Source organism: Pseudophryne corroboree, chromosome 8 (genome assembly GCF_028390025.1).
Source record: "Pseudophryne corroboree isolate aPseCor3 chromosome 8, aPseCor3.hap2, whole genome shotgun sequence".
In the NCBI taxonomy this organism is placed as follows: Eukaryota; Metazoa; Chordata; class Amphibia; order Anura; family Myobatrachidae; genus Pseudophryne; species Pseudophryne corroboree.
Window position 1 is genome coordinate 21378519 of NC_086451.1, and position 17799 is coordinate 21396317.

The window sequence follows — 17799 nt, forward strand, 5'->3', positions numbered from 1 at the left end:
GCCTACTGCTGCTGGCGCTGCTGTTGTTGCTGCTGGGAGTCGATCGTCATCCCAGAGGGGAAGTCGTAAGCCCACTTGTACTACTTCCAGTAAGCAATTGACTGTCCAACAGTCCTTTGCGAGGAAGATGAAATATCACAGCAGTCATCCTGCTGCAAAGCGGATAACTGAGGCCTTGACAACTATGTTGGTGTTAGATGTGCGTCCGGTATCCGCCGTTAGTTCACAGGGAACTAGACAATTTATTGAGGCAGTGTGCCCCCGTTACCAAATACCATCTAGGTTCCACTTCTCTAGGCAGGCGATACCGAGAATGTACACGGACGTCAGAAAAAGACTCACCAGTGTCCTAAAAAATGCAGTTGTACCCAATGTCCACTTAACCACGGACATGTGGACAAGTGGAGCAGGGCAGGGTCAGGACTATATGACTGTGACAGCCCACTGGGTAGATGTATGGACTCCCGCCGCAAGAACAGCAGCGGCGGCACCAGTAGCAGCATCTCGCAAACGCCAACTCTTTCCTAGGCAGGCTACGCTTTGTATCACCGCTTTCCAGAATACGCACACAGCTGAAAACCTCTTACGGCAACTGAGGAAGATCATCGCGGAATGGCTTACCCCAATTGGACTCTCCTGTGGATTTGTGGCATCGGACAACGCCAGCAATATTGTGTGTGCATTAAATATGGGCAAATTCCAGCACGTCCCATGTTTTGCACATACCTTGAATTTGGTGGTGCAGAATTTTTAAAAAAACGACAGGGGCGTGCAAGAGATGCTGTCGGTGGCCAGAAGAATTGCGGGACACTTTCGGCGTACAGGCACCACGTACAGAAGACTGGAGCACCACCAAAAACAACTGAACCTGCCCTGCCATCATCTGAAGCAAGAAGTGGTAACGAGGTGGAATTTAACCCTCTATATGCTTCAGAGGTTGGAGGAGCAGCAAAAGGCCATTCAAGCCTATACAATTCAGCACGATATAGGAGGTGGAATGCACCTGTCTCAAGCGCAGTGGACAATGATTTCAACGTTGTGCAAGGTTCTGCTGCCCTTTGAACTTGCCACACGTGAAGTCAGTTCAGACACTGCCAGCCTGAGTCAGGTCATTCCCCTCATCAGGCTTTTGCAGAAGAAGCTGGAGACATTGAAGGAGGAGCTAACACGGAGCGATTCCGCTAGGCATGTGGGACTTGTGGATGGAGCCCTTAATTCGCTTAACAAGGATTCACGGGTGGTCAATCTGTTGAAATCAGAGCACTACATTTTGGCCACCGTGCTCGATCCTAGATTTAAAGCCTACCTTGGATCTCTCTTTCCGGCAGACACAAGTCTGCTGGGGTTGAAAGACCTGCTGGTGAGAAAATTGTCAAGTCAAGCGGAACGCGACCTGTCAACATCTCCTCCTTCACATTCTCCCGCAACTGGGGGTGCGAGGAAAAGGCTCAGAATTCCGAGCCCACCCGCTGGCGGTGATGCAGGGCAGTCTGGAGCGACTGCTGATGCTGACATCTGGTCCGGACTGAAGGACCTGACAACGATTACGGACATGTCGTCTACTGTCACTGCATATGATTCTCTCCCCATTGAAAGAATGGTGGAGGATTATATGAGTGACCGCATCCAAGTAGGCACGTCACACAGTCCGTACTTATACTGGCAGGAAAAAGAGGCAATTTGGAGGCCCTTGCACAAACTGGCTTTATTCTACCTAAGTTGCCCTCCCACAAGTGTGTACTCCGAAAGAGTGTTTAGTGCCGCCGCTCACCTTGTCAGCAATCGGCGTACGAGGTTACATCCAGAAAATGTGGAGAAGATGATGTTCATTAAAATGAATTATAATCAATTCCTCCGTGGAGACATTGACCAGCAGCAATTGCCTCCACAAAGTACACAGGGAGCTGAGATGGTGGATTCCAGTGGGGACGAATTGATAATCTGTGAGGAGGGGGATGTACATGGTGATATATCGGAGGATGATGATGAGGTGGACATCTTGCCTCTGTAGAGCCAGTTTGTGCAAGGAGAGATTAATTGCTTCTTTTTTGGTGGGGGTCCAAACCATCCCGTCATTTCAGTCACAGTCGTGTGGCAGACCCTGTCACTGAAATGATGGGTTGGTTAAAGTGTGCATGTCCTGTTTATACAACATAAGGGTGGGTGGGAGGGCCCAAGGACAATTCCATCTTGCACCTCTTTTTTCTTTAATTTTTCTTTGCGTCATGTGCTGTTTGGGGAGTGTTTTTTGGAAGGGCCATCCTGCGTGACACTGCAGTGCCACTCCTAGATGGGCCCGGTGTTTGTGTCGGCCACTAGGGTCGCTTATCTTACTCACACAGCTACCTCATTGCGCCTCTTTTTTTCTTTGCGTCATGTGCTGTTTGGGGAGTGTTTTTTGGAAGGGCTATCCTGCGTGACACTGCAGTGCCACTCCTAGATGGGCCCGGTGTTTGTGTCGGCCACTAGGGTCGCTTATCTTACTCACACAGCTACCTCATTGCGCCTCTTTTTTTCTTTGCGTCATGTGCTGTTTGGGGAGTGTTTTTTGGAAGGGCCATCCTGCGTGACACTGCAGTGCCACTCCTAGATGGGCCCGGTGTTTGTGTCGGCCACTAGGGTCGCTTATCTTGCTCACACAGCTACCTCATTGCGCCTCTTTTTTTCTTTGCGTCATGTGCTGTTTGGGGAGTGTTTTTTGGAAGGGCCATCCTGCGTGACACTGCAGTGCCACTCCTAGATGGGCCCGGTGTTTGTGTCGGCCACTACGGTCGCTTATCTTGCTCACACAGCTACCTCATTGCGCCTCTTTTTTTCTTTGCGTCATGTGCTGTTTGGGGAGTGTTTTTTGGAAGGGCCATCCTGCGTGACACTGCAGTGCCACTCCTAGATGGGCCAGGTGTTTGTGTCGGCCACTAGGGTCGCTTAGCTTAGTCATCCAGCGACCTCGGTGCAAATTTTAGGACTAAAAATAATATTGTGAGGTATTCAGAATAGACTGAAAATGAGTGGAAATTATGGTTTTTGAGGTTAATAATACTTTGGGATCAAAATGACCCCCAAATTCTATTATTTAAGCAGTTTTTTAGGTTTTTTTGAAAAAAACACCCGAATCCAAAACACACCCGAATCCGACAAAAAAAATTCGGTGAGGTTTTGCCAAAACGCGGTCGAACCCAAAACACGGCCGCGGAACCGAACCCAAAACCAAAACACAAAACCCGAAAAATTTCCGGCGCTCATCTCTAGTTTATACTGACCCCACAGATTCCGATCCTGAGTTATCTGATGGGGAGGGAGTTTCACAAGTGGATGTTCCTGATTTATTGGAGGCTATACGGTCAATTCTTCAGATTACAGATGAACCGGAACCGTCCGTTCCTCCTAAGAAACCAGATAGGTTTAAGCGTCAGAAGGTAGTAAAACTAGTTTTACCTCACTCTGATCATCTGGTTGATATACGTCAGGAATCCTGGGAAAATCCGGGAAAGAAGTTCTCGCCTCACAAGAAACTACTTGCTCGCTATCCGCTCGCGCCGGAGTTGACTACAAATTGTGAGACACCTCCGCCAGTGGATTCACATGTGGCAAGAATGGTGGTCTCCTCAGTTCTACCTGTCACTACCGTTACGTCTCTAAAAGAGCCTACGGATAAGCGCGTGCAGGGTTGTCTAACAGCAATTTATCCCCTTGCGGGTGCTGTGCACAGGCCCACTATTGCAGCGACATGGGCTGCAGAGGCTATTGAAGCATGGGCCCAGGAGTTGGAAGCTGAAATCTCTTCTGACCATGCTAGACAATGCTTGTCGTATATTGTCACGGCTTCTCACTATGTTAAGAAGGCGGCTTCTGATGCCGGTGTTCTGGCAGCCAAGGCTTCGACTACGTCAGTTCTAGCTCGCCAGATGTTATGGCTGCTGTCCTGGTCTGAGGATCTGGACTCTAGAAAAACCCTGGAGGTACTCCCTTTTAAGGGAAATATCCTTTTTTGGAGAGGACTAAAATAAGATAGTGGCTGATTTGGCGTCTGCTAAAACAGCCTGTCTACGAAGTACTGCTCCTTCTGTACCGAAGGCTAAAGGTACTTCCTTTCGTCCTTCAGGAAAAGCAAAAGGTCAGGCGTACACCAAACAGGGTCGCACTTCCAAATCTGGCAAGCCAAAGCCCAAACGTGCCAGGGCGGCCCGTCAGCCAGCTTCCAAGACCGATAAGCCTGCCGCATGACAGGGCGAACAGTGGTGCAAGTATGCGAGTACGCTCTGGTACGGAGTACCCTTAAGAATTTGGCAGCGGGTATACAGTACCACCTGCCACACACTTTGCACCCCTGACCGCCATTGCCACAATTATAATGCACCACAAGCATCCTGGAGGCATTACTATATATTGTTATCAAATTGGGGGTATTACTATATGTATTTATTATACTGGAGGCATTACTATATATTTCTAGCCTTGCCCCCAGAGTCCAAAGAAAAGGGTCTGTGTTGTCTGCTAATGTCGTGTAGCCACTCCCACTAGTGACATATGGCCACTCCCCCTTACAATACATGACTACGCCCATTTTACGGCACTCAGTACCACTAAGAAACTATTTCTACTTGCACCACTGTGGGCGAGCCTCCCCCTGGGGGACCGCAGGGTGGGAGGCTGGCTTCTGGGGTATACCCAGGAATGGTTGAAGACCACTTCAGATGCCTGGGTACGGGAAGTCGTCACTCGACGTTACACCATAGCCTTCAAAAATCATCCCCCTCATTGATTTTGCCTGTCAGACGTCCCTTCGGATCAAGTAAAGGCAAGGACTCTTCATTCGGTGGTACAGACCCTCCTGGATATGGGAGTGGTAGTACAGGTGCCTCTTGCTCAGAGGGGCCAGGGGTACTATTCGCCGCTATTCCTAGTCCCGAAACCGAATGGGTCCTTCCGGCCCATTCTCAACCTCGAGGCGTTGAACAAATTTGTGAGGGTATCCAAGTTTCGTATGGAAACTCTTCGCTCTATTGTCCTAGCCTTGGAACCTGGGGATTATATGGTCTCCCTGGACATACAGGATGCTTACCTGCATATCCCTATAGCAGTGTCACATCAGCAGTACCTGAGGTTTGCGGTTGGCAACCTTCATTACCAATTTCGGGCGTTACCTTTTGGTTTGACCACGGCTCCACGAGTCTCCACCAAAGTCATGGCGGTCATGACGGCTACACTCCGCCGTCAAGGGGTCAGGATCCTACCGTATCTGGACGACTTGTTGATCCTGGCAAATTCCCCAGAAATTCTCCTACGTCATCTGGATCTGACGGTCCGGCTTCTGCAAGCCCACGGGTGGCTCATCAACTGAAAGAAATCTTCCCTGGTCCCTGCTCAGAGCATGGTGCAACTGGGAGCGTTATTGGACACTCACAACCAACGGTTGTACTTGTCTCAGGAGAAAGCCCTGAAGCTTCAGGACAGGATTCGATGATTCCTATCTCATCCGCAAGTGTCGATACATTCGGCGATGCAAGTGCTAGGCCTCATGGGGTCGGCATTCGACATGGTGGAGTATGCTCAATTCCATTCTCGTCCTCTCCAGAGGCAAATTCTGGCCAAGTGGGACAGCCTGCCTCACCGGATCAGGTCTCAATTGATCTCCTTGACTCCGGAGGTTCGTCTGTCACTGGGCTGGTGGCTCCAGGACCAACAGTTGTGCAGGGGTCATCCCTTCTGGATATCGCACTGGGTCCTACTGACGACGGATGCCAGTCTGCGAGGTTGGGGCGCAGTGTTGGAGCAACACTCCCGTCAGGGTCGGTGGACCAAGGAGGAGTCTCGCCTCCTGATCAATATTCTGGAATTGCGGGCGGTATTCAACTCATTGAACCTGGCCCAGCATTTAATACAGAACCGACCTGTTCAGGTACAGTCGGACAACGCCACCACAGTGGCTTACATAAATCATTAAGGCGGCACTCGAAGCCGCTTGGCAATGAAGGAAGTATCACGGATTCTTCAATGGGCGGAACACCATCTACCTGCCATATCGGCGATATTCATTCCGGGGGTCCTGAATTGGGAAGCGGACTTTCTCAGTCGTCAGGACGTACACGCCGGAGAGTGGGGCCTCCATCCAGAAGTGTTTCAACTCCTAGTGGAAAGGTGGGGCCTACCAGACGTGGACCTGATGGCGTCTCGACACAATTAGAAGGTTCCGGTCTTCGGAGCAAGAACAAGGGATCCTCAAGCTGCATTCGTGGATGCGCTGGCGGTTCCTAGGAACTTTCGGCTGTCGTACGTTTTCCCTCCGGTGTCACTCCTGCCCAGGGTAATTCGGAAGTTCAAGCAGGAAGGAGTAATTCTGCTTCTCGTAGCTCCAGCGTGGCCCAGACGGCACTGGTTCTCAGACCTCCAGGGCCTCTCGCTAGAGTGTCCCCTTCTACTTCCACAACAACCAAACCTCCTCGTTCAGGGCCCCTGTGTCTACCAGGACTTGGCCCGGCTGGCTTTGACAGCGTGGCTCTTGAAGCTTACGTCTTGAGTGCTAAAGGTTTTTCTGAGTCGGTCATTCAAACTATGCTGCGGGCCCGGAAACTGGCTTCTGCTCGGATTTACTATAGGGTCTGGCATTCTTACTTTGTTTGGTGCGCATCTAACATTTATGACGCTTCCAAGTTTAGTACTTCCAAGCTTTTGGCTTTTCTTCAGCAGGGCCTGGACCTAGGCCTGCATCTGGCTTCCATCAAGGTTCATATTTCTGCCTTGTCGGTTTGGTTTCAGAGAAAACTTGCGACCTTACCTGATGTGCATACCTTCACTCAGGGCGTGTTGCGAATCCAACCTCCCTATGTCCCGCCTGTGGCTCCTTGGGATTTGTCAGTGGTTTTGGAGGCGTTGCAAGGGTCTCTATTTGAACCTCTTGAATCGGCTGACCTTAAGTGGCTTTCCCTTAAGGCGGTGTTTTTGTTGGCTATTGTCTCGGCTAGAAGAGTGTCAGATTTGGGTGCCTTGTCTTGTAGTTCCCCATGTCTGATTTTTCACCGTGACCGGGCGGTTCTTTGGACTTGTCCCGGGTATTTATTTACCTAAGGTGGTGTCTTCGTTCCACCTTAATCAGGAGATAGTGGTTCCGGCCCTTGTCTCTCCTGATTTGTCTCCCAAAGAGCGGTCTTTGGATGTGGTACGGGCTCTCCGTATCTATGTGAAGAGGACTGCTTCCATCCGGAAGTCTGATTCTCTCTTTGTTCTGTTTGGTTTTCACAAACGTGGCTGGCCTGCTCACAAGCAGACCTTGGCCAGGTGGATTAGAATGGTGATTGCACATGCTTATGTGAAGGCTGGTCTGTCCGCTCCTGCTCACATTAAGGCCCATTCTACTCGGTCGGTTGGACCTTCTTGGGCGGCCCGCCGTGGTGCGACCCTTGAACAATTGTGCAAGGCGGCTATGTGGTCCTCAGTGAACACGTTCATAAGGTTCTATGCCTTCGATACTGCCGCTTCCCAGGATGCTTCCTTTGGACGCCGGGTTCTTGTGCCCACTACAGTGCGTCCCCTCCCATAAGGAACTGCTTTAGGACATCCCCAATGTCTGTCCTTGTGGAGCCCAGTGTACCCCACAGCAGAAAACGAGATTTATGGTAAGAACTTACCTTTGTTAAATCTCTTTCTGCGAGGTACACTGGGCTCCATAAGGCGCCCACCCTGACGCACTTAACTTTTTTGGGTTGGTATGGCATTAGCCGCTGACACTTTCTCCTGGGGTGAAATTGTGATGTATGTGGCTACTATCTGTTGTCGTCTCTTTTACCTGCTACTGCATTGGGCTGGTTAACTAAAAACTGAGCTCCTGTGCAGGGAGGCCGGGTTATAGAGGAGGCGGCGCTATACATTCTGGGAACAGTCAAAGCTTTTGAGCCTGTTGGTGCCTCGGCTCAAGATCCTACTCTACACCCCAATGTCTATCCTTTTGGAGCCCAGTGTACCTCGCAGAAAGAGATTTAACAAAGGTAAGTTCTTACCATAAATCTCGTTATATTCACTCTGCACAAGATCTGTGCCACTTACAGGGCTCTTTATGGGTTGCACTCACACTGCGGAATGCCCTCCCTCACACAACTTTCTTCGAGTTTCCAAATCTTCTAGCGTTCCCAGAACACTTACCTCTTGAGGTAGCTTACCATATTCCGGACATAACCTCCATAGGCTATTTTATCCAATTACCGTTCCTCTACACAGTTCACACAAAACTTACATGTGTTCTCTTTCTACACTAGCACAACCCAGTAACCCCAGGCCAGCATTACTGTGTGACTGGATCATTCAGCCCACCAAGAGCCTTTTACCCTTGTAATCTGGATCGATCAATTTTTAATATGTAGCACTTATCCTCATGCTATATAAAAACCTAAATAAGATCACACACATATATACATGCATCATACGTGGAGGGGAACCGTGTAACACGTACCGTAATGTCAAACAGCTGAATGAAGTAGGAACGCTTTGGATTGTCTTTCACCACACACAGGGCCCCACAGCTCTGCTTAACCCAGCGGTCATTGCTTGGTGCCACCAATAATTGTGCCACAGTTGTTGCCAAGGCCTAGGGGATTGAGAAATAACGGGTTAGTTTCTATATTTAAATATTTGCATAGCTAGATAGGGAGAGGAGTTTATGCTTTGTGAGAGGAGGAGCTATAGGATCAGTCAAGGGGAGGAGCTATAGGATCAGTCAGGGGGAGCAGCTCTATGCCCTGTGAGAGGAGGAGCTATAGGATCAGTCAGGAGGAGGAGCTGTATGCTTTGTGAGAGGAGGAGCTATAGGCTCAGTCAGGGGGAGGAGCTGTATGCTTTGTGAGAGAAGGAGCTATAGGATCAGTCAAGGGGAGGAGCTATAGGATCAGTCAGGGGGAGCAGCTCTATGCCCTGTGAGAGGAGGAGCTATAGGATCAGTCAGGAGGAGGAGCTGTATGCTTTGTGAGAGGAGGAGCTATAGGCTCAGTCAGGGGGAGGAGCTGTATGCTTTGTGAGAGAAGGAGCTATAGGATCAGTCAAGGGGAGGAGCTATAGGATCAGTCAGGGGGAGCAGCTCTATGCCCTGTGAGAGGAGGAGCTATAGGATCAGTCAGGAGGAGGAGCTGTATGCTTTGTGAGAGGAAGAGCTATAGGCTCAGTCAGGGGGAGGAGCTGTATGCTCTGTGAGAGGAGGAGCTATAGGATCAGTCAGGGGGAGGAGCTATAAGATCAGTCAGGGGGAGCAGCTCTATGCTCTGTGAGAGGAGGAGCTATAGGATCAGTCAGGGGGAAGAGCTGTATGCTTTGTGAGAGGAGGAGCTATAGGATCAGTCAGGGGGAGGAGTTGTATGCTTTGTGAGAGGAGGAGCTAAAGGATCAGTCAGGAGGAGGACCTGTATGCTTTGTGAGAGGAGGAGCTATGGGATCAGTCAGGGGAGGAGCTGTATGCTCTGTGAGAGGAGGAGCTATAGGATCAGTTAGGAAGAGGAGATATAGGGGTCTATTCATAAAGAAAACGAAAAATGAATTGATCCTTATCACTATATATCGCATCAGTCCGATGTAATGTATAGCTGTGATAAGTAGCAATTCATGTATACTCACCCTTCCGGTGAAGCGATGCGGTATCCCGGGCTCCAGCGGTGCTTCTCTGCGGTCTTGAAGGCAGCTGGTGGGTCCTTCTGCGCATGCGCCGCTGGCTGACCTCCAGGAAGGCCACAGAGGCTGATGGGAGGTCAGGGGGCGGAGCCAGCACAGTTACCACACCACGGTTCAGGTTGCGCTATCCTGAGATGGCGAACCTGAACTCCATGGAGAAGCGGAAGCGGAGCATTGTTCAAACACAGCCTGTAACATTAAACACAGCCTGTAGCCTTGGAGAGAGATAAAGTAGACGGAGATAAACTACCAACCAAACTCCTAACTGTAATTTTTCAAACACAGCCCGTAACACGGCAGTTAAGAACTGGAACTTTCTCTCTCCCCACTTTATCTCTCTCCAAGTTTTGACACATCTCCTCTTAAAACTGACCCATAACATCTTTGGAAAGTGATGGATAATTTTTTTATTTATTTTTTCATCGCTAGTAATTTGTCAAACGTTCTAAAGAGAACAATTACAGAAGTTGTCCATAGCAACCAATAAGATTCTAGCTATCATTTATTTAGTACATTCTATAAAATGAAAGCTAATGTAACATGTGCAGAGAGAGTTAGGTTTGGGTGGGTTATATTGTTTCTGTGCATGGTAAATACTGGCTGCTTTATTTTTACACTGCAGTTTAGATTTCAGCATGGACACACCCCACCCAAATCTCTCTGCACATGTTACATCTGCCCCACTTGCAGTGCTCATGGTTTTGCCCAGTTGCTCTCTTTTTTGGTTTGCTAACAACTCCAGAGTTCTGCACTGGCAGATAAAGGAGCACTGACAGAGAGGGGCTGACAGGAAAGCAGAAGCAGTACATGCTGAAGCAATAGTTACAGACTCCACTGCAGCTGTTTTACAAAGTAATTACTGAACACAGGGGGTCATTCAGACCTGATCGCACGCTAGGTTTTTTCGCTGCACTGCGATCAGGTCAGAACTGGGAATGCGTATGCACCGCAATGCACAGGCGCGTCGTACGGGTATAAAGTGAATCGTTGCTGAGCGATGGATTTAACAAAGAATTCATTCGCAAGATTGACAGGAAGAAGGCGTTTGTGGGTGGCAACTGACCGTTTTCTGGGAGTGGTGGGAAAAACGCAGGCGTGTCCAAGCGTTTGCAGGGCGGGTGTCTGACGTCAATTCCGGCCCCGGACAGACTGAAGTGATCGCAGCGGCTGAGTAAGTTCTGGGCTACTCAGAAACTGCACAAAACCTTTTTGTACCGCTCGGCTGCACATGCGATCGCACACTTGCAAAGAGAAAATACACTCCCCGGTGGGCGGAGACTATCTGATCGCAGCGCTGCAAAAAAACCCTAGCGAGCAATCAGGTCTGAATTAGGCCCACTGTCTGCATCATTTGCGATTTAGCTGTAAATTTACTAAAGTGTGGATTTACAAAGGAGGAGATGCTCCCCCTACCAACCAATCACATTCAGGCTATCTTTCATCTGGTACAGTCTAAACGTGTGGCACTCCAGCTGCTGTGGAACTACACATCCCAGCCATGCTACAGTTTTACTGTTAGGGCATACTAAATCTATGGCAGGGCATGCTGGGGTGTGTAGTTCCACAGCTGCTGGATTGCCACATGTTGCCTACCTCTGGTCTAGAAAATGAATGCTAGATATTGATGGGTTGCCAGGGGCAACACCTCTTCCTTTGGATCCTGCACTTTAGTAAGTTTAGCGGTATGCGGTTAGAATGACGGCTGTCAGGCTCCCAGCAGTTGCAAAACCGATGCCAGAATCCCGACACCCCGTCAGAATGCCGACGCTGTAGACCGTCGCTGGATTCCCCACAGCAGGCATCCCAACAACTAGCTCCCGATCGCAAGAATAGCGGGCGGGTTATGGCCGGTGGGGGGAAGGGGGGGGGGGTGTTAGGGATAGGCCGCTGGGGGGTTAGCTGCAGGAAGGGTGGTTAGGAACCTCAGGGGGAGTTTAGGATTAGGCTGTAGGAGGGGAGGGTGAGGGGGTAGGGGACAGGGGATAATATATTTACCTCAAAGTTCGGGATGCCGACTGAAGTGAATGGATTTACATTGTGCGGACTGAGATGATAGTCCTAAGAATACAGCCAATCAAATCGCTTGGAAATAGGTAAATTGCTGGCACTGGCCGTGTAATGATATGCACACGTATACAGCGTAGCAGCTGACTGGGGACCAGTGGCACTCTGTGGCCATTTGCAGGTCCCAGTTGACTGATAAGCTGAATACGTGATTATTGTTCCAGTTCACAATATGGCTACCGCCAGAGTTTCATAGGCCAACGTTTTTAGACAAAGGGGGAGATTTATCAAAGCTTGGAGAGAGATAAAATACCAACCAATCAGCTCCTAACTGCCATGTTACAGGCTGTGTTTGAAAAAATGACAACTAGGAGCAGATTGGTAGGTACTTTATCTCTCTCTCTACTTTATCTCTCTCCACTCTTTGATAAATCTCGCCCAGTGTTCAAAATTGAGTATTTGACTTAGACCCCAAATCTTCTATTTCCTTTTAATAACTTTACCAAATAAATACATCTCGCGTCTGTTCACATGCATGTCGGCATTTTATAACACCGGTATGTAGCAATACTTACCGGTCGGGACAGCTCTTCCGATATAATGCTGCCGCTGCAAAGATTTGACTAACGAGCTTATGAACCGGTGCCGTAGGGAAAGGGAGTGGATCCTTCAAATCCCTCTCCAGGGAACTTCTTGCAAAAAAAAAAAAAACACACATAGGCCCTCATTCCGAGTTGTTCGCTCGCTAGCTAGCTGCTTTTAGCAGCATTGCACACGCTAAGCCGCCGCCTACTGGGAGTGAATCTTAGCATAGTAGATTTGCGAACGAAAGATTAGCAGATTTGCGAATAGAAATTTCTGTGCAGTTTCTGAGTAGCTCCAGACTTACTCGGCATCTGCGATCAGTTCAGTCAGTTTCGTTCCTGGTTTGACGTCACAAACACACCCAGCGTTCGCCCAGACACTCCTCCGTTTCTCCAGCCACTCCCGCGTTTTTCCCAGAAACGGTAGCGTTTTTTCACACACTCCCAGAAAACGGTCAGTTTCCGCCCAGAAACACCCACTTCCTGTCAATCACACTACGATCTCCAGAACGAAGAAAAAACCTCGTAATGCCGTGAGTAAAATACCTAACAGCATAGCAAATTTACTTGGCGCAGTCGCAGTGCGGACATTGCGCATGCGCATTAGCGACTAATCGCTCCGTTGCAAAAAAATATAACGAGCGATCAACTCGGAATGACCACCATTGGGCCTAATTCTGAGTTGATCACAGCAGGAAATTTGTTAGCAGTTGGGCAGTGTATTTCTGCATAGCAAGGCTGCGATCGCTTGTGCAGCCCTGCTATGCAAAAAAAGATTCCTGTAAAACAAAACCAGGGTAAGAGCATACTTGCCTACCTGACCCTCTCCATGAGGGAGAAAATGCTCTGTTCCTGGACTTTCCTGGTAATGTATGATTGCCATCACCTGTGGTGAAACACCTTTCTTATCAATTAACTAGCTCACCACAGGTGATGGCAATCATACATTACCAGGAAAGTCCAGGAACAGAGCATTTTCTCCCTCATGGAGAGGGTCAGGTAGGCAAGTATGGGTAAGAGTTACTTACCCTGTGCGATCGATCCAGCGATGCAGGGCCCGGAATTGACGTCAGACACCCGCCCTCCAAACGCCTGAACACGCCTGCATTGGACTCACCACTCCCCGAAAAACGGTGAGTATCCGCCCCGGAACGCCTCTCCGCTGTCACTTTCTTCTTCCTTCTGGTCGTTGCCCAGCGACGTCTGTCGCTGGGCAACAACGCACGTGCGCATTGCGGGCGCTGCACAGCCGCAGTCCCGACCACTTCGCACCGCTGCGACAACCAGCAGCGTGCAAACGGGTCGGAATGACCCCCTATATGCGCCCGTATGCATAGCTATACGTATATATGCAGACCACATAGCCCTTAGTTTGACAGTCGTCATCATCGTCAAGAGCACACTTACACTAGCTTATAGGTTCTCAAACTCGGTCCTCAGGACCCCACACGGTGCATGTTTTACAGGTCTCCTCACAGAATCACAAGTGAAATAATTAGCTCCACCTGTTGACCTTTTAAAATGTGTCAGTGAGTAATTAATACACCTGTGCACCTGCTGGGTTACCTGCAAAACATGCACTGTGTGGGCTCCCGAGGACCGAGTTTGAGAACCTCTGCACTAGCTTATACCTGGTGCAAATGATCGGTCAGGCGTATTTATACTCTCCACCGGCATGCCCTCCATGAGCTGAGCCTACGTGAGAAGTCTACATCACAGCGCAGTTATGCCTCCTCAGGTTATTTCAATGTTTCTGTGTACTGCACTTCCTATTCCTGGGTCTTTGGGAGTGTTTAATGCTTATACCTGTTGCCTAGTAGTTCTATGCCAGTGCTAATGACCTTATCTACTTCCCCATAACACGTTTTCATTAACCCAGTGTTTCCCACATCCAGTCCATGTTTTCTACCCCTCAGTGCAGGAGCACAGGTGTATTCATGACCCACCGGCACGTTTGAAAAGATCCACAGGTGGAGCCAATTATTTCACTTGCAGTTCTGTGAGGAGACCCGGAAAACCTGCTCCAGCATCAGGTCGCCCTGAGCACTGGATTTGGGAAACGCCGCATCTGCCCGTCTCCCGTCACCCACCCGAGTGCCCCACTTCTCACCGTGCATTTTCGCCCCAGCAGCTGGAACACCTTCTGGTTTTCCTGTGGCGTGAGAAGGGCAGAGGGGGCATGCTCTTGGTTGCGGGCCCCGCTTTTGGGCGCCCCTCTGCTCATGGCTGGGACCCGGCTGCCGTTAGGAGTGTGAAGTTAAAATAGTAATGAAACAAAAGGGGAACTTCCGCTTATTATAGAAACAAGCAAACGGAAGCAGAAAACCACCAGTGAGTGCAGGCAGGATATGAGGACTAGTGAGGTGCTGGGGGAGGGTTTGTATATTACCAGTAAGGACTTTCTATACAACCCCCAAGTATGTATGGCATGGTCACCACTATAATGGTCTACCCGGGGGAGGGATCAGATCAGTGGTTCCCATACTTGGTCCTCAAGGACCCCCAACAGTCCATGTTTTCCAGGTCTCCTCACAGAATCAGTGAAATAATTGGCTCCACCTGCGGATCTTTTAAAATTTGTCAGTAATGAATGCACCTGTGCTCCTGCTAGGGTGAGCTGTGGAAAACTGTTGGGGGTCCCTGACCTGGGGTGTAGCAAGGGTGGCTCCGGTGGAGCGCAAGCTCCGGGCACTGGAAAAGTTAGAGGTCGCATCACCGCCTGACCACCCCCCTCCCTCCGTCCACTATACCGCAGGCCGCTGTACAGACAGCCGCAGAGCAGGAGGAGGAGAAGCAGAGGGGACAGACACTGACTCGGACTCAGAGATTAGGTAGGGAACAGGGCAGGCCAGAGGCTACAGCAGGAGACACTGACAACCAGCAGATGCCGGAGCTCTGCCCACCCTATTTCTATGTCTCACTGTCTGCTTGTAGTTGTGTAGCAGGGTTATTTCTCTCCTGTTATACCACTCTCTGCCCCAGCTGCTGCTGCAGCACCTCTCTCTACCCCAGCTGCTGCTGCAGCACCTCTCTCTGCAATACAATCGGCAGAGTAACATGTATAAGCGTCTCTACTGTGGCGTAATGTATATAAGGTTCTCTACTGTAGTGTAACGTGTATAAGGGACTCTACTATGTGGCGTAAAGTGTAGCACAATCCGCTTTTGAGAAAGGTTACAACCGAAACGCGTTAAGCGGGATTGTGCTGGGTATCCTGACGATTCCTGAGATTCCATATTCACCACCTGGAAGGAAAGCCGTGAGTTTCCGGGACTCTGACTACACCTGCTGTAAGAAATATCTCAGCGAGCCAGTGAGGTGTCCTTTGGGAAATCGGGAATAATGCTTTGTGATATGCCTTTTTTATTTGTATAACATGTGAGTGCATTTTTTTTAAAATAAATACCCGTTTGTGTAAGGGCTTGCTGCACTATTTGCTTTTTTCTCTGTTATATGGTACCTGGAGTGGCAGGATATTGAATCCTTAGAAGAAGTGGTCCCCCCCCCCCCTTTTCTTTGATCTTGTGGAATTGGACAGACCGTCTGATATAAAGAAATCACGATATGCCTAAGACCTTGTGGAACCTTGTGAGTGTGATGTATTTGAAATAAGAATCACCACCTCTTGATAAAAAGACTCTACACTATTGTGTGCCTTTTGTCTTCCTCTGTGTACTCGAATTGGTATATGCCATTAGAGACACATATTATACAGGTTGTGGCCTCTTGAAGAATTTTTGTATATATAAGTGGCGTGTTAAATCCGGAGAGCGCTAAAGTGGAATATATTACCTGTGTAAAAATTGTAAAGTGTATAAGAGTTATTACTGTGTAGTGTAATGTGAATAACGGACAATGGCCCTCATTCCGAGTTGATCGCTCCCTGCCGTTTTTCGCAGCTTAGCGATCAGGCTAAAAATCGGCTGATCTGCGTATGGGCCGCAGGGCGCACGCGCCAAGTAATGCAATTTTACACAGGGGCGAACGACGCTTTTCAGTCGCTCTGCTGATCGGTGAGTGATTGACAGGAAGTGGATGTTTCTGGGCGGAAACTGACCGTTTACCGGGAGTGTGGTAAAAAACGCAGGCGTGTCAGGCTGTAGTGGCTGGAGAAACGGGGGAGTGGCTGGCCGAACGCAGGGCGTGTTTGTGATGTCAAACCAGGAACTAAACGGACTGAGGTGATCGCAATCTAGGAGTAGGTCTGGAGCTGCTCAGAAACTGCAGGAAAAGATTTTCGAGCAATTCTGCTAATCTTTCGTTCGCAATTCTGCTAAGCTAAGATACACTCCCAGAGGGCGGCGGCCTAGCGTTTGCAATGCTGCTAAAAGCAGCTAGCGAGCGAACAACTCGGAATGAGGGCCAATACTGTGTGGTGTAATCTGAATAGGTATTATTATGTGGCCACACCGCTTCCCCAGGAAGCCACGCCCCCATATTTTGGTGTGAGCCTTCGATGCACACTGTCCCTACTTTAAACATGGGGGGCGCTCAAAGGAAACTTACGCCCTTACCTCCACAAGGTCTAGAACCAGCCCCGTCATCAATTTAGGATTTGAAAATATTTATTTTCAAATGTAACATGCCACCATACGTTGGCACAGGCCCACAATTCAGTAGGGGAGGGGGCACCAAAACATACCCTTGCTCCGGGCTCCATGGCACCTAGCTACACCTCTGTCCCTGAGGACCGAGTTTGGGAACCATAGATCAGATGATGATCACTTTCTGTCTGGTTCTTCCCTATGGAACAGAGTTTCCCAAACTCTGACATTACAGTCTAGGTTTTAAGGATATCCATGTTGGCGACCTGGGATTTCTGGAGTGGCCCTTTCACACAGCACAGCGACCAGTGTCAACCTGGCAATATACCCGGTCCATACTGGGTTATTTGCGCGGTGTGGAAGGGGTATAAGTAGTTTGTCAGCCACAGAGTTTTAAGGAGAAACACAAAGACAGCAGCAGGCCCCTAACCTGAGGAACTAAATTGTTTTGTTTGTTTCCCTTCACTGCTATTACACTGCTTATATTAGTTTCTAAGAACTGCGTCACGCTGGGTTAACCGAGGGGAACTGTGGGTACATTGTGAACTTTATCCCTACCAGGATCAGCCAAAGGAACATTTAGCGTAAGGAGTGTACACATGTACCGATGTGCAGGGCAGCCAACAGGGGGGGACTGTGGGGACTGGTGTCCCGGGCCCTTATAAAGATGAGGGCCCACTCCTGGTTCCTACAGCCAATACCTGGAGAGCTGCACAGGCAGCGCAACAACAGTGGGCTGTAACATCACATTGAGGTGGAGCAGTGAGGCAGAATGCATTTTTTATATTTTTTTGGTGGGGGGATGGCCCTGTCTTATTTTATCAGTCCCAGGCCCCCCAATTTCTGGTGGCAACCCTGGCGATGTGTACAGAGATGTGTGCTGAGCGATCTAGCACAGAACGCTCAGCACACCTCTCCCCCCGCTCAGCACACAGCGCAATGTGTGCTGAGCGAGGATGGGGGGGGACAGGGGGGATGCTCACTTCACCCAGCGATGAAGTGAGCGATCTGACTAGATT

The 17799-nt window shown here is 49.5% G+C and overlaps 1 protein-coding gene across 2 annotated transcripts in view; it reads right to left on the reverse strand.

Annotated features, from left to right (window-relative positions):
- The window catches only part of WAS (WASP actin nucleation promoting factor), an 83183-nt gene extending 68696 nt beyond the window's left edge, over positions 1-14487 (reverse strand). For both annotated transcript variants that reach the window (XM_063936023.1, XM_063936022.1), the window contains exons 1-2: positions 14347-14487; positions 8444-8578 (exon numbers count right to left, since the gene is read on the reverse strand). In XM_063936023.1, coding sequence (XP_063792093.1) covers positions 8444-8578; positions 14347-14460 — 249 coding nt within the window. In that variant the 5' untranslated portion in view covers positions 14461-14487. The remainder of the gene's footprint in view (positions 1-8443; positions 8579-14346) is intronic.
- Positions 14488-17799: the final 3312 nt, after the last annotated feature.